At 39.3% G+C, this 13877-nt stretch overlaps 1 protein-coding gene across 6 annotated transcripts in view; it reads right to left on the bottom strand.

Moving 5' to 3' along the window:
- The window catches only part of LOC105916145 (microtubule-associated serine/threonine-protein kinase 1), a 116540-nt gene that overhangs the window by 48848 nt on the left and 53815 nt on the right, over positions 1–13877 (bottom strand). For 4 of the 6 annotated variants that reach the window (XM_036136816.1, XM_036136814.1, XM_036136815.1 and 1 more), the window contains 3 exons: positions 9550–9638; positions 4593–4668; positions 4008–4092 (listed from right to left, as the gene is read on the bottom strand). In XM_036136816.1, coding sequence (XP_035992709.1) covers positions 4008–4092; positions 4593–4668; positions 9550–9638 — 250 coding nt within the window. The remainder of the gene's footprint in view (positions 1–4007; positions 4093–4592; positions 4669–9549; positions 9639–13877) is intronic. The other 2 variants (XM_021309496.2, XM_036136817.1) reach the window with 1 other exon arrangement.

Here is a 13877-nt window from a genome sequence, read left to right as displayed (position 1 = left end):
ACTTTCATTTTTCCTTGAACATAGAAAGTAAACATTTCGCCTAGATTGCCTTTTTATGTGAATCTAATTAAGGGGAATGTGAACTCTTAACTATTTTCCTCCCAGAAGCTGTTAGACTTTATAACCATCACTGCTCCCAGCAAACTCAATAAGTGTTTACATGTCTGCTGCTTTCTTTTTCATTCCTAGTAAATAGTCTATTGGTGCTTCTTATGCATAAGTATACATATACGTTTTGCACATTTCTCAAAATCACCAGACTCAGTTGCACTGGTCATTCATTTTTTGATGATGCTATTTTCAACAACCAACTACTTTCACAGTATGTTTTTCTTATGTTGCAAATTTGTCCCTTTTGTACACTATTGTTATTTTATGTTTTTATATTTTTTTTACCCTTTTCTGCTGGGACACATGAAATTCCCCACTGGGGGACAATAAAAGGTTATTTCCATTCTACTCAATTTTTCATTTTTTTTTATTCTTTTATGCAGACAGCGCTGCAGGAGGAGAGACCACAGTTCCAAGTTTGGATGCAGTTCCCCAACATCTCCCAGTGATCCTTTCCCCCTCGCGTCTTGCCGTCATTTACTCTGTTTCCTCATCTTCTTTTACATTTTTCAACTATATTAATACTTGCTTATGACTCGATAATCAAGCTATCAATTATAAACAATGAAAAAAATAACAAAATGTTTGCTGTTAGGGGTATTAAATAATGAACTAAGAACAGGCTTCACTTCACTTGTGTAACTTCAAACTATCTTAAAAAAAAATAGATAAATGAGTAAATTAAAGTGCCTCGTATTATGGTAAAAAACACATATACCATAGAATATTTTGACATTATATTTTCCTAAACATATATTCTGAATTGCATTCTCTTATCTTCATGGAAGCCCAATGAGTGCATTGGGATAATAAAATCCAGATTTTCCAAACATCAAATCTTAAAAAAATTGTAAATGTGAATTAATCGATAAAATATATATATATATATTAGCCAGCCCTACTGGCAGTGGCTGATCTGGCCGCCCTGCAGTTGTGGTGATCATAGTGGTCACAAATATATGTGGGTGGGTCCAAAAACAACAAGGTGGGTCATGGTGACGGCTCTCTGTCTGCCTGGCCGGCCAGCTGCTCTGTCTAGTACACGCGCCCACAGTGCAGGTCGCGCACACTCGCGACGGGTGCTTTAGTATCGATACCATGCCAAATAAGTGTTGTATCCGGATACAGAATTTGAGTGTCGATAGTTTTGACAACCCTAGCTTCTAGTGTTAATGTATCCAGTTAGCTTTGGTGTTAGCTGTTCATTGTAGCTCCGCTGCACTCCCTTTATACTTTGAACATGGCTGAGAGTAAACTTGTAAGACACAAGAAGCAAACCGCTCCATAAGTTTATGGGAAGAAGAGGAAGGCCTCCGTAGAAAAAAACATAAGACCAGAGTGGATTTGGGAGACATTTTACACGCTATCCTCTAGGAGCAGAAGAGCAGGTAAGACCTCTAAAGATGGTCATAATCTATTAATATTACTCAGTTGAGGCAAGCATGATTTATAGGCAAATAGTTTTTTGAAGAGAGCAAATGTTATAATATTTTAGTGGACGGTTGTGCTTCACTGGTAACAGAAGTATGATAAAGTAATTAGGGCTGGGCAAGTTAACGCGTTAATTTCGCGTTAACTCATTAGACTATTAACGGCGATATTTTCTTTAACGCGCGTTAGCGCATGTTGGTCACATGCTTTTATTTTGTGAAGGTCTGTTGCTGCGGTGTAGGGGTTTGAATCAGAACAGTAGGTGGCGATAATGCGCCAATAACCTCGCTGTCAGCCCAGCCTCAGATTCAAAGAGGAAGAAAGGTGCTGGCCGGAAAAAAACACAGCTGACATGCGGAAGGCGGTGTTTCCCGCAGGTACCGCGAGCGAGCTTAGGCGAGGCGAGGCGGTGAGTTGGCGGCCGGAACAAGTTTTGTGCGGAGCGGAGCGGGGGGGGGGTCTGCATCGACGCCGCTGGTGAAGTCGCTTCTCGTTTCAAAGTATCCATGTGTTTTTGCCTGTTTTCCCCCTGCCATTCACTATATGCGCGCGAGAAAGCAACAACAAAAAAACGCGTGTCAACGTCAAATAAACGCAAGCATATCGAGTTAGCAAGCATTTCAGTTTAAAGTTCTTCCAGCATGGAATATGACAGAAACAAGTTAGTTGGAACCACTGCCAAGTTAAACTTTGGTATTGAACATAAAATGGTAATGCTGCTCCCTGCTGTTACCTCAGAAATTGCCTGTTTTTGGTAGATTTTTTCCCCATAAAGAGAATTCCCTGTCAGTGGCAATAAGCTTTAATTTATTATTATTGCTATTTTTTGTTTTACATGTTTAAGTTGAGCTTTACACTAAATATGTGTTACTGATAAGTGCTACAAATGTTACAACACTTTTGTTCATATGGCAGCAGAACATTAAAATAAAAGTGCTCTTTAAACTACTTTTGAATTCATTCTTGGAGTTTGTAAATACAATGCGATTAATCGCGATTAATCGCGATTAATCAGTGCGATTAATCGCGATTAAATATTTTAATCCTTGCCCAGCCCTAAAAGTAATATAAGGTGATGAACCATCATTATTTGCTCAGTGAAGCTTTTTTATGATAAACATAAAAACTTCAGCTCATTATTTTTAAATGTTTCAACTTAGTACTGACAGTTCTTCCTAATTATGTATATTTGATATTTGTCAATTTAAGATTTTTTTCTTATTTTATTATCCAATATATGTGTGAACATGTTCACATTCCCCAGTAAAACAGGAACATTTAATGAAACTCTGGTAAAGATCTTAGCCAAGCAGTGACATCACCAAGTATGGTCTGTTCCAATTGCAGGACCACTGTACTGCGTCTATGTGTTCTCGGCAAGAATGTACTTTCATATACTTGCCAAATGTGTACTTGCGAAGCACACAATAACGTACTTGCATACTTAGTTATAATCTCATTCTCATGAATTCAACATCCTGCACAGTCGCCTCTGATCAGCTAGTTGTATGTTTGCCTTCCTAGAAGCAACATTTAGGTAAAACTCTTGAATACATATAGCTACACACCTGCCAAATCCTGGATGTTAATGATATAAAAGCATATCAAGAGGGGGGAGATGAAAAAAAATCTAAAGAATGAAGCAGAATAAGGCAGCAGCATTCTTTGCCCCGTTTCTGTTTTCCTCTATTCTTTAGGTCTCACATCAATAACATCCCTCGTTTTGCCTATTTCCATCTATGCAACATTAATCGTCTCACCATTTCCCTTCACTGTGCATCAATTCTTGTCCGCAGCCTTCTCGCCTCCCGCATTGATTACTTTAACTCTCTTCTCTTTGGCCTTCGTCAAAAATCCCTCTATAAATTTCAAGTGGTTCAGAATTCAACTGCTTGCATTATTTCCAGAACCCCTTCAGTTCATCATTTCGCTCCAGTCCTACTGCAACTCCACTGGCTTCCGCTTGGATTCAGAATACAATTCAAAATCCTTCTGCACGCATTCAAGGCCATCCACACCTCACTTCCCCTACCTTTCTGATCTTTTTCACATCGCTACTCCTTCCCACACCCTCAGATCCTCCCCTCCCCGCCTCAGCACCATGGGGATCAGAGCTGTCTCCCACTCTGCTCCCAAATTCTGGAATTCTCTCCCTCCAAACATCCGCAACACCGACACCCTCTACGAAAAACTCAAAACCATCTGTTCAAAAGTGCATACTCTCTGTGATTACCTACCTCTTCTCTATAACTTTTGTTACAGGGAAGAGGTAGGAAGTTTGTTTGCTGTTTTGTTCTTATTGTTCTGTTTGTTCTGTAAAGTGTTCTTGTGTAAAAATAAAAAATATTATTATTATTGGTATTATTTGTATTTTCTGACAAGAGTATGTTTTTTGCTAAGTATTGTGTGTTAGAACAAAACAAAATTGTCTTTCTTACATTTGAAATAAAACTGCATGTATTTACCGTTGAACCTACCGTTGAACTGGGTGTATTGGTGCCATATCCTGAGGAAGGCAGAGATGCCAAAGACCATCTACGACCGTCAGCCCTGCCAAAAGAAACACAAATCTAAAGTGAGAAAAGAGTTTGTTTGTTAGACACCCAGAGGGTGAGGACTGTAATTCTCTGTCACCTTATGTTTCTATTTTATTTTCATGGCAGAATGCAACTGGCAGTTAAACAAGAGCAAATCTGCCACCTTCACTTCTTTCCAATCCAATTACATGTTGGATTCTTTCGTTCCTCTCCTTCGGGGATTTTTTCCAATCATCCCCGAGTCTGACGCCTCCTCTGAGTGAGTAATGAGGGGCACCATCCTGGCATTTCGCCTGATTCAAACCGTGTCAGCCTGCTGTCAAGTCTTTGTCACACAGGCGTAGCGGGAGCAGGCCAGGACAAAGACAGGTTTCTTTTTATGTAGTATACATCTGTGATAGACGTTGTGTGTGTGTGAAAGCAATTCAAGGTAAAATTTAACTGAACTGCCTTCTTGTGTTCCTGTACAGTCCATGTTTATTTACAGACGGTGTGTTAAAAGGGAAAGCCAACCTTCGAGATGAGGCAAAAGAGAAGTGGGCAGGTCCGCTTGGTGAGAAGTTGCGGGGGCTGTCCAGAGGACTGCTTCCTGGTAAAACGCATGTGAAGAAAACAGAGGAACAAAGATCAATAAGAATTACAAAGCAGGGCATTACACTAAAATGTAGTCTTTGAGGCGACATTGTTCTAAAGTTAGCTTTTTTAAAGATACTGCACTCAAACACCTACTGGAAATGTGTCTGCTTGGTCTAAATAAGGTAAAGCTAATTCCTATTTTGAAGTAGTCAGGATAATAAAAAAGAAACTGTATGGAAATATATGCAGCTAAAACATGTTTGTCACAATTTGTCACAGCTACCAGAAAATGTAAAGAATACTACAATGTGTGTTTTTGTTTGTGACTGATCCAGAGACGATCACAGGTCATTTTTTCCCAAGTCCGAGTCCAAGTCTGAAGCACCCAATTATGTGCCAAGTCTGAGTCTGTAATGACTGAAATAAATATTTTTTTATCAAATCCCTTACACCGACTGCTCCTTTAACCCTTCATCGCTATATGTTAGGTTTTCAAACCCGTCTTTGTCCTTAGGCCCTAAATCACCACATGAATATTTAATAATTATCTTTCAATCTTTTAGCATTTAACGGCTAACGGCTGGTTTATGTTATTTAGAAATTGTATCAAATATAATATTTACCCCTTTAGAAATAATTTGGTTCAATTGTATTATAAAGCACCAATTCACAACATGTCATCTCGCATTTTACCATGTCAATACAATCAAATCATCCAGACAGTTAACAAGCTTTCTATCTAAGTAAACCCTGCAATTCAAGTCAAGTCAAGCTTATTTGAATAGCATATTTCAGTAACAAGTTGGTTCAAAGTGCTTTATATCATGGAAACATAAAAACATCAAACACAGCGAAACTAGATTTTGAGTATCGCCATTCACTCATCCTGAAAGAGTATGCAGCCACAGTTTACAGTCACTTGCATTGTGTTGCTGACTTTGCAGCAATCCCTTATAGCGAGTATGCATGTAGCGACAGTGGAGAGGATAGTTAAGGTTGATTCTGGGAAAATGTCCATGGAGAAGTGCTTCACCAATTAGAAGGAAAAAAAAGGAGTGTCAAAAAGCTGAACGCATGTGGAGAAAGAATAGACTCCAGGTTTACTATGACATCTATAAAAAGAGACTTTACAGATATAAGTTGCAACTGAAAAATTAAGGGGAATCTTTCTTCTCAGAGATCGTCAGCAAAAACATTAATAATGCTTGTGCCTTATTTGCCACAGTCGACAGGTTAACAAACCCTCCTGTGACTGTGGCATCTGAACTCTACTCCAACAGGGCCAGCAATGAATTTGCTAACTTCTTTACTGATAAAATCCTAAAGATTAGTTGGCCAGTCTGTACACCCGGGTTTCCCCCACCATATTCTAAGCCTGTGGGGCCGCCATGCATTACTGCCCCCCCCAGCCAGGCTAAGCATCGTTAGTTTACTTGAAATGCTCGATGTTTGGCAGCAGCATAAAACGTTCCGTGTTTGTCTAGCTGTTATTAGCTTTACTCATGTTACGGTACCCGGCTGCGCCCCTCCTCCAAGCTGCATCACGCAACGCTCCTCGCGCTGAAGTAATCATTCCTGGACCAATGGAGGAACGATCAAGAGTTAGCACAGCTTCAGCTGCTTCAGCTAGGAACCATCAATCAGGCCTGCAATCTGGGAATCCTCAGAGCTAAACGTTCAAGGCATCTAAAGACAATTACAAAGTTGGCTTCTATGACCTGAAGAACATTTCTAGGATTAAAGGACTAATGTCTCAGCAGGATCTGGAAAAACTCATCCATGCATTTATTTTTAGTCAAATTGATTACTACAACGGTGTTTTCACAGGTCTGCCTAAAAAGTGGATCAGACAGCTGCAGCTGATCCAGAACGCTGCTGCGTCCTCACTAAGACTAAGAAAGTAGAGCACATAACCCCAGTTCTAAAGTCCTTAAACTGGCTCCCTGTATCTCAGTGAATAGACTTTAAAATACTTCTGTTAGTCTATAAATCCCTGAATGGTTTTGCACCTATATACGTCACAGACTTTATTAATGTATTGTGGGGGTGGTGGTGGTAAATTGATGAGGAATTCAGACCAATGCATTGCAGTAACACTTTATATAGACCACAACTGAATGATTTCAATGTGAAAAGGGAGAACTGAAATGCATGGCATGTCCCCTTTAGTGTTGCTCATTTCCAAGTATATGTGGAGAGCTTGTCATCAGCATTTGGAAAAGGAGCCTTTGAAAGCTAGTGATCCCAGAATGTAATGCAGTGTAATGTCTGTGTTCATATTGTACAAGTGATTAGAATTAGAATTGGACACAAAAGCAAAAACTCTAAAAGGATGAACCACCGAGTAGCAGAGACGGACATGAATTTTCAATTACTCAACAAAAATGTGTAAAAATCATATAAATGTTTCAAAAAAAGATCTATTAGGATGGACTGTTCTGCAAAACGTACATTAGTGTTTCGTTTGGATGGCGAAAGGTTGCTCTGTGCTTCAGACCAAAGACAACAAGGGGTGACTACTTTTGTTAGTCTCAAAACCAGGCCCTGTAATTGTATAAGTTTGTACTAGTGCCCCTGGCAAATCTCATTTGCACTCACATAATAGCAGCATTAATGCAAAAAAAGTACAACAGAGGCTTTAGAGCAACATATAGTGCCTCCAAAAAACATCTTTTCCATAGAAATCCATACGCTTTCAACAAGAATTTACATTTACCTAAGGTATGGCTGCTGGATAAATTTGTTCAGGTGCTGGGATGGCCTATCCACAATACAGTCTCCAGTAGCGAAAGTATGGAGTATTTTGGAGCAAAACATTAGACACTGCCCTTATACTAGTGACATAGTTACAGTTGTGGTTAGATCAGAAATGTTTTATGCCAATATTAGAAACTACAAAAAGTTTTACTGTGTAAACATGCAGATTGTGTTGCAGACACGAAAAGGAAAAATAGATACATGTATTTTACCAAAGGAAAAATGTTTTTAAATATGCATTTACCATTTCATCTTTAATATTTGTCTTTTAAATATATTTTTCCTGGGTTTTTCATGGGAGTAGTAGCTCATTTTTCACAAAGTAGCCTAACAGAAAAGGGGATTTGAGAGAGGGGGAAAGAAATGCGGTGAAGGACCCAGGTCAGCCACATCGAGGACTAAGGCCTCCATAGCACTAACCTTGCGCCATCAGAGCACGCCCTCATATATAGTTTTTCAAATGGAGGGATGCACCTACTCATCAAACAATATATTACTATGGGAATTAGGTTAAGTATTTGTGTTTTTTTTTAATTGTTTGTATAACAAATTACTTAAATACATTTTAAAAGCCCAGATACACAGATTTACATTAACTGTAAACGTTCTTTAATCCACAGAGGGTTAAAATTATGCATACAGGCATACACCCCACTAATATATGGATACCTTTTTCTTAGCTGCAGAGAAACCATAGGTTTTATGTACCAGTAACTTTTCTGTCATAATTCTGACTAAGTATTTCACCACTCTCTCTCCCTGAAATTAGTTGGTCTCCTTTTTTTATTATTTATTATTATTTAGGTGGATTCAGGCAATCTATTAAAATGTGTTAAAATGTATAAATTATTCAATAAGGTTCTTTGCAGACCCAGTCAAATTTATATATAGGGAAATAAATATGTTAAATTTAAACATTTTTAGATTTTATTAATAAACAATATTTATCGCTACATAATCGGAGCTTGGTTCCTGAGTCTGCGTTTGTGATTGGTTGGGAGGATGTAATGACTGTAATATTAACCTCCATGGCTAGAAAGCTTAAGGAAGGAAAACTATTATTCTATTGAACGTTTTATTTACCCCTTTTTTTCTATCATTGATATATGTCTATCAATCAATATAGTATTCAATTATCGTCCAGCCCTATTTTAAGGTATGTTTGAGATCATAGTTGTGTGGGAACACTATTTATTATTAAGTTTCAAATAATTAGAGGCTAATTTGAGGTGAAATTAGTGTTCTTAAGTTTCAAGTCTTTTCTTGACTCCTCCAAACATTGTTTTTGCCATTGTGGCCAAATTGCTCAGTTCTCCTCATAAAACTTTGCTTCAGAAGGTATTTAGCTTGTCCATCTGATGAGTTGTAAATTTCTGTTTTGGGTAAAGATGTCAGTTTTGGAGCAGCAACTTGTTGCTCAGTCAGCATCCGTTAGTCCAGACAGATGTTATACACACTTGACTGTAAACAGCACACACTGGTGTACAACCATCCTCCAGCTTATGGTGGTTCCCTGGTTTCTCTTAAACATTCAGACCAATTTCTTTTGCTCAGGGGCAACAGTTAGGGCCAGATGACTGAAACTTGGACACATCTGGGTGGACCAACAACGCAATAATTACAAATGCACTTCAAAACTGGTTTTGAAATGGCTAAAGCAGGCTACCATTATGCTTCTTGAAGGGCACTGAACTCAATCATAGACACTTAATTTACTACGTTTTATAAAGCAGAGTCCATGTCTGGAAACAAACTGATTCCTGAAACTGAAAACCTCCTCCAGTTCTTCCATGAAGGCTGGTCAAGTATGTTTTCAGAATTATGACTAAAGTGTGCTGCTGGCTATAGAAAATGTGTCGTCTCTGTGCATTATGCAAAGGGATAAGTGTCTAAATACTGGTGTGGGTGGATGTCTATAGTTAAGTATGTATACATTTCAAAATTAAATTCAATCTTAAGCACCGAGTGTTGTTTTCAGTTTTAGGTTGTACGATCATTTCAGCCTGAAAAAAGTTCAATCAGACAGTAGAAGTAAAATTCTGTTGAAGATTTTTATTTTCCCCAGGATATGCTGATGTTTACAATATATGAGATGATAAACTTCATGTATTGAGAGGCAGGTATACATCAAACTGACCTATGTGTCCGGGCAATGGGGAGTGAGGCCTTGGCAGGGTGGGGGAAGTACTGGTCAGGATGAGGCTCTTCCGGTTACTGGTTCTGCAACTGGAACAAGAACAAAGAGCAAATAATTATTTATCTTTACCATATCAATGAGTTGATACTACTGCACCGACAACCCTGAGACCTTTAGGTCAATACAATCTGCTCTTGGATATATCCTTACTTGCCGTTCTGATAGGACATTTTGCAAAATATTTGTAGCCGTAAGCATATTGCACTGCAAAAAAGGGAATAAAAGTAAGTAGTGTTGTTAAAATTAGTGTATTTGTCCTTGACTTGAACAGGTAAGTAAGATTATCTGCCAATGCAATAACATTTTTGCACTTAAAATAGGAACAATTCATCTACATCATCTTATTTCAAGTACAATATATATAGTTATCTTATTTTAGAGGCAATAATTCTAATTCCATTGTCAGATAATCTTATTTACCTGCCCAAATCATGGACAAATACACTAATTTCAACAACATTTTCCATACTTTCCGTTCCCTTTTTGCAGTGTGCAACCTCAATGAAGCATTAAGACTTCACATGGTAGTGCCGCAAGACTAGATTTGCCATCGGAGGTTCTAACAAGGGGGCGCACACACAGAAGCACACGAGTTATTGTCTTACATAACGGTTCTCAACGAGGGAAGTGAATGGTACAGGTGTTATTGCATGTGCTGACTAGAATTTGCTGGAGCTTCATCAGTGTTTGTAACATCAGATGTTGCGAAGCAGAATCACTGAAATGAGGGTGAGAGAAAAAAAAAAACCCAGGTTGGCTTCTCATTGCATCAGCCATCATGCCTTCTCACATCTACAAGGAAGTACTGTAAATAACAGCACGCAATGAGAAAAAAGAACATATAGCCATGGAACATTATTTAGTGTGAGAAGGCTGTAGCTATCATCTTGCATCGCTCCAAAACCCCTGCCTTCCTGCCTTATCGCTCTCCCTTTTGATGTCACTGTTCAGAAATTTTCTCTGGCATCCTGAGACATCAAACCAGTAGAAGGATTTTCCTAGTGGCAGTCTGCCTATGTGGGCGCCAGCTGACGGAGAACTTGTACTCAGCCTTGCAGAACAGAAGAGGAATATATTGAAATATTTAAGGGAAACGCATTAGGCTTTGAACAGAGAGGGCTGGAGGAGACTTAACAGCATGCCTCACTCTGGATTTTTCAATAAGCGCAGACAACCAAAGAAGGTGGGGGATGGGGAAAGAGAATAAACAGTGAAGAGACACCAAGTGCACATAGTTATCTCATTTGTGTCATCCTCTGACTTCCTGCTCCTGCCTGAAATCAGCAGTTGATTTCAGTACTTAACCTCAGATGTTGAGAATCCACCTGCTCATCGTTATTCAAAGGATGAGTCAAAAGCGTACAAACATACTGCGCCAGCTTGACACCAGATCATATTCTCTGCTTTTGACTCATGATATAACATGTATCACAGCTGAGCCAGGCTTCCTGATATTGACCACCAGCATCTACCTGCATCTTATCCAGATGTAGCATTAATCTGAGCCTTGTCAGGGCGACCCTTCAGTAAATCAATCTTAATCGATATAAATATGACCCTAACATCTTCTGATGACTGCCCGTTCCATTCTCAGTCTGTTCTTTGAATGAGCGCCATATCCAGTCTTTCTCTCATGCTGCTCAAAGCTCGCCAAATGATAAATAATTGAAATGTGTGAAGTCAAGAGCATTGTTCCCCTGTAAATCCCCCATAAAGAGCTCACAGCTGACTAGACTATTAAGGACAGAAACACAATGAAAGCTCCTCAGGCCAAAGCTATCTAATCTTCCCATAAAGAGAAAAGCCGTTTTGCTCTACAACATTATCTTAAATGAGTTCTGGAAAAGGGCATCTAGCCCAAAGCATTTACACTGTAACAAAGGCTAAACAGGAGCACTGCTCTTTATTCGTCCGGCCAGTCAAACCAGTAAAAGTCAAACTGCAACTTAATTTTGCTTTAAGGGGAGTATGTAGGACAGAAACAACATCTTTGGTCATGTATATCTTCTAAAAACCGAGATTTACAGATCTAGCGTCTGCAGACCTAACCTGACTCTAGCCATATGGATTTCGCTCCACCTAGCTTCACTCACATCCATCTGGGACCTGTCCCAAAGAGAGTGATTTCTCCAACCAATTTTATTGTCTAGCCAATCAGGACGCAGGGCTGGAGTTTCATAGATGTGACGTAGTGGAGAAGCGACCGTGAAGCTGTTTTGATTCAGACAACAATGGCGGCTCGCATCGAGGAAGCAAGCGTTAACATTGATGCTGCTATTTCTTCCGTGTTCTCCAATCTACCTAATATTTTTTCATTAAAAGAACATCAGAGAACGGCTCTGAAGGCTTTTGTTGGTGGAAACGATGTTTTTTCGCCCTTCTCCCGACCGGATTTGGCAAGTTTTGTTTTCCGGGGCACTCCCATGGCAGAGCGGTTAGCGCGAACCATATTAGGAGGCCTTTAGTCCTAAACGCGGTCGGCCCAGGATCGACTCCGACCCGTGGCGCTTTGCCGCCTGTCTTCACCCCTCTTCCTGTCAGCTCACCGTCAATAAAACGCCACTAGAGCCGCAAACACATTTAAAAAAAAAAAGGTTTGTTTTTTCCTGCGTCGCTCTCACAGCGTCACGGGTTAGCTTTGGTGTGAGTGGATGAAATAGCACGTCGATAAAGATGACAGACAAGTGGCTTATCCAATCATATGCAAGGATTTTTGATAAGGCCCAGCCTTCGGAACGCCATTCCTATGGATCTGTCCCAGATGGATGAGTGGAGCTCATAGGAAGTTGTTTGGTGTTACTAGGGTTTAATAAAAAGTAATCGTCTATGTATTTTATTCAGACTTACACTTACGCTTAGACAGACTAAGTATAAATAAAAATGTCATGTGAGTAACGTAGCCAAACAAGGATTTAAACAGAAGACAATGGAAAAAGAGTGCGCTACATCTATAGAAAATATTATACAATAAAATTATACATGGCATTTGACAACATTCATGATTTGTCACGATAACTCATGAAAATATAGTTTATTTCCTTGGGATTTTGTGATCATCCATTATCTTCCATTTATTGTTATTGAGTATATCAAGTTTAGCCCATATCACTGAGCCCTAGCTATGTCTGCTGTGAATTACTTTTGGTACCAAGAACCCACCCTTTCAAAATAAGGTCCAGCAAAGACTGTGCTTCTAATAGCAACTCAAGAAGTACAACATACCTCTGGAGCTGTTGGTCATCTTTTATACAGCTATTATTTAGTCTGTCCTGTTTTTCCATCATTGTGTGGTTTGGCTCATGCACAAAACAGGACAGGTAAGAACTGCAATGAGCAATCGGGTCTGCAAAGAGGATCACAGGGGCTGACCTTCCCGCCACCCAGGACATGTACAGGTCTGGGGTCAGGAAAAGGGTAACTAACATATCTGCAGATCCCACATATACCTGACACAAATTGTTTAGGCTTTTACCTTCAAGCTGATGCTACACAACACAATTTGCAGTAGTCACCACAGAGACAGTTTCTTCCCCTGTACATCTGATGAACACTCAGCGTGCCCATATCAATACGAGGCATATTTAGACTAATCCAGACTTGTCTTACTCTTTTGTAAAGAAGCTGTATACATATATATTTAAAAAAATTTTTTTTTCTATTTTTCATTTTCATATATTCATATTTAAAATGTCACCATTGGGAGCAAAGTGGAACTGAAGTCATATTACTTGTTTGTGTAGAGAAACTTGGCGAATAATACTGATTTAGATTCTTACAATTTATTTTGATCCCAAAAGGACAGCGGTAGAAATAGGTTTTCTGATAGGCAAAGGGGAAAATGAACCTTGTTGAAATTAGCCTTTTGAGAAAATGTACAAATAAAAAAATTAAAAATAAATACTTTTGGGGGGGGGGGGGGGGGTTGTCCCGAATGCCCTTCCTGGTCATTAGAAGAAAATACAGTAGCTGTAGGTGGCTGTCAGGAGATCAAACTAAACTATATGCTAAACTAAGATTCACTTGACTGAGAAAATGAGTAAATGCTATTGGAGGTGTCCGTGTATGTGTGCTCATGTGTGTTTGTGACTGCACAGCTATAAATCTCTCTCACAGTTATGTCCACAGCAGACTGGGCTCATCCTCCTAAATCTAGTTAAGCTAGCATGTGTGCTTGTGTCTGAGTGGGAAGTTAGAACGCAGTGCACTGCCATCTTCAAACCATAAATCTAAATAAGCGTGTGTTTCTGTGTCAAACACAAACAACCCTT

Source organism: Fundulus heteroclitus, chromosome 5 (genome assembly GCF_011125445.2).
Source record: "Fundulus heteroclitus isolate FHET01 chromosome 5, MU-UCD_Fhet_4.1, whole genome shotgun sequence".
Lineage (NCBI taxonomy): Eukaryota > Metazoa > Chordata > Actinopteri > Cyprinodontiformes > Fundulidae > Fundulus > Fundulus heteroclitus.
Note: the sequence above shows the minus strand (reverse complement) of the source record. Positions and strands in the feature narration are given on the sequence as shown.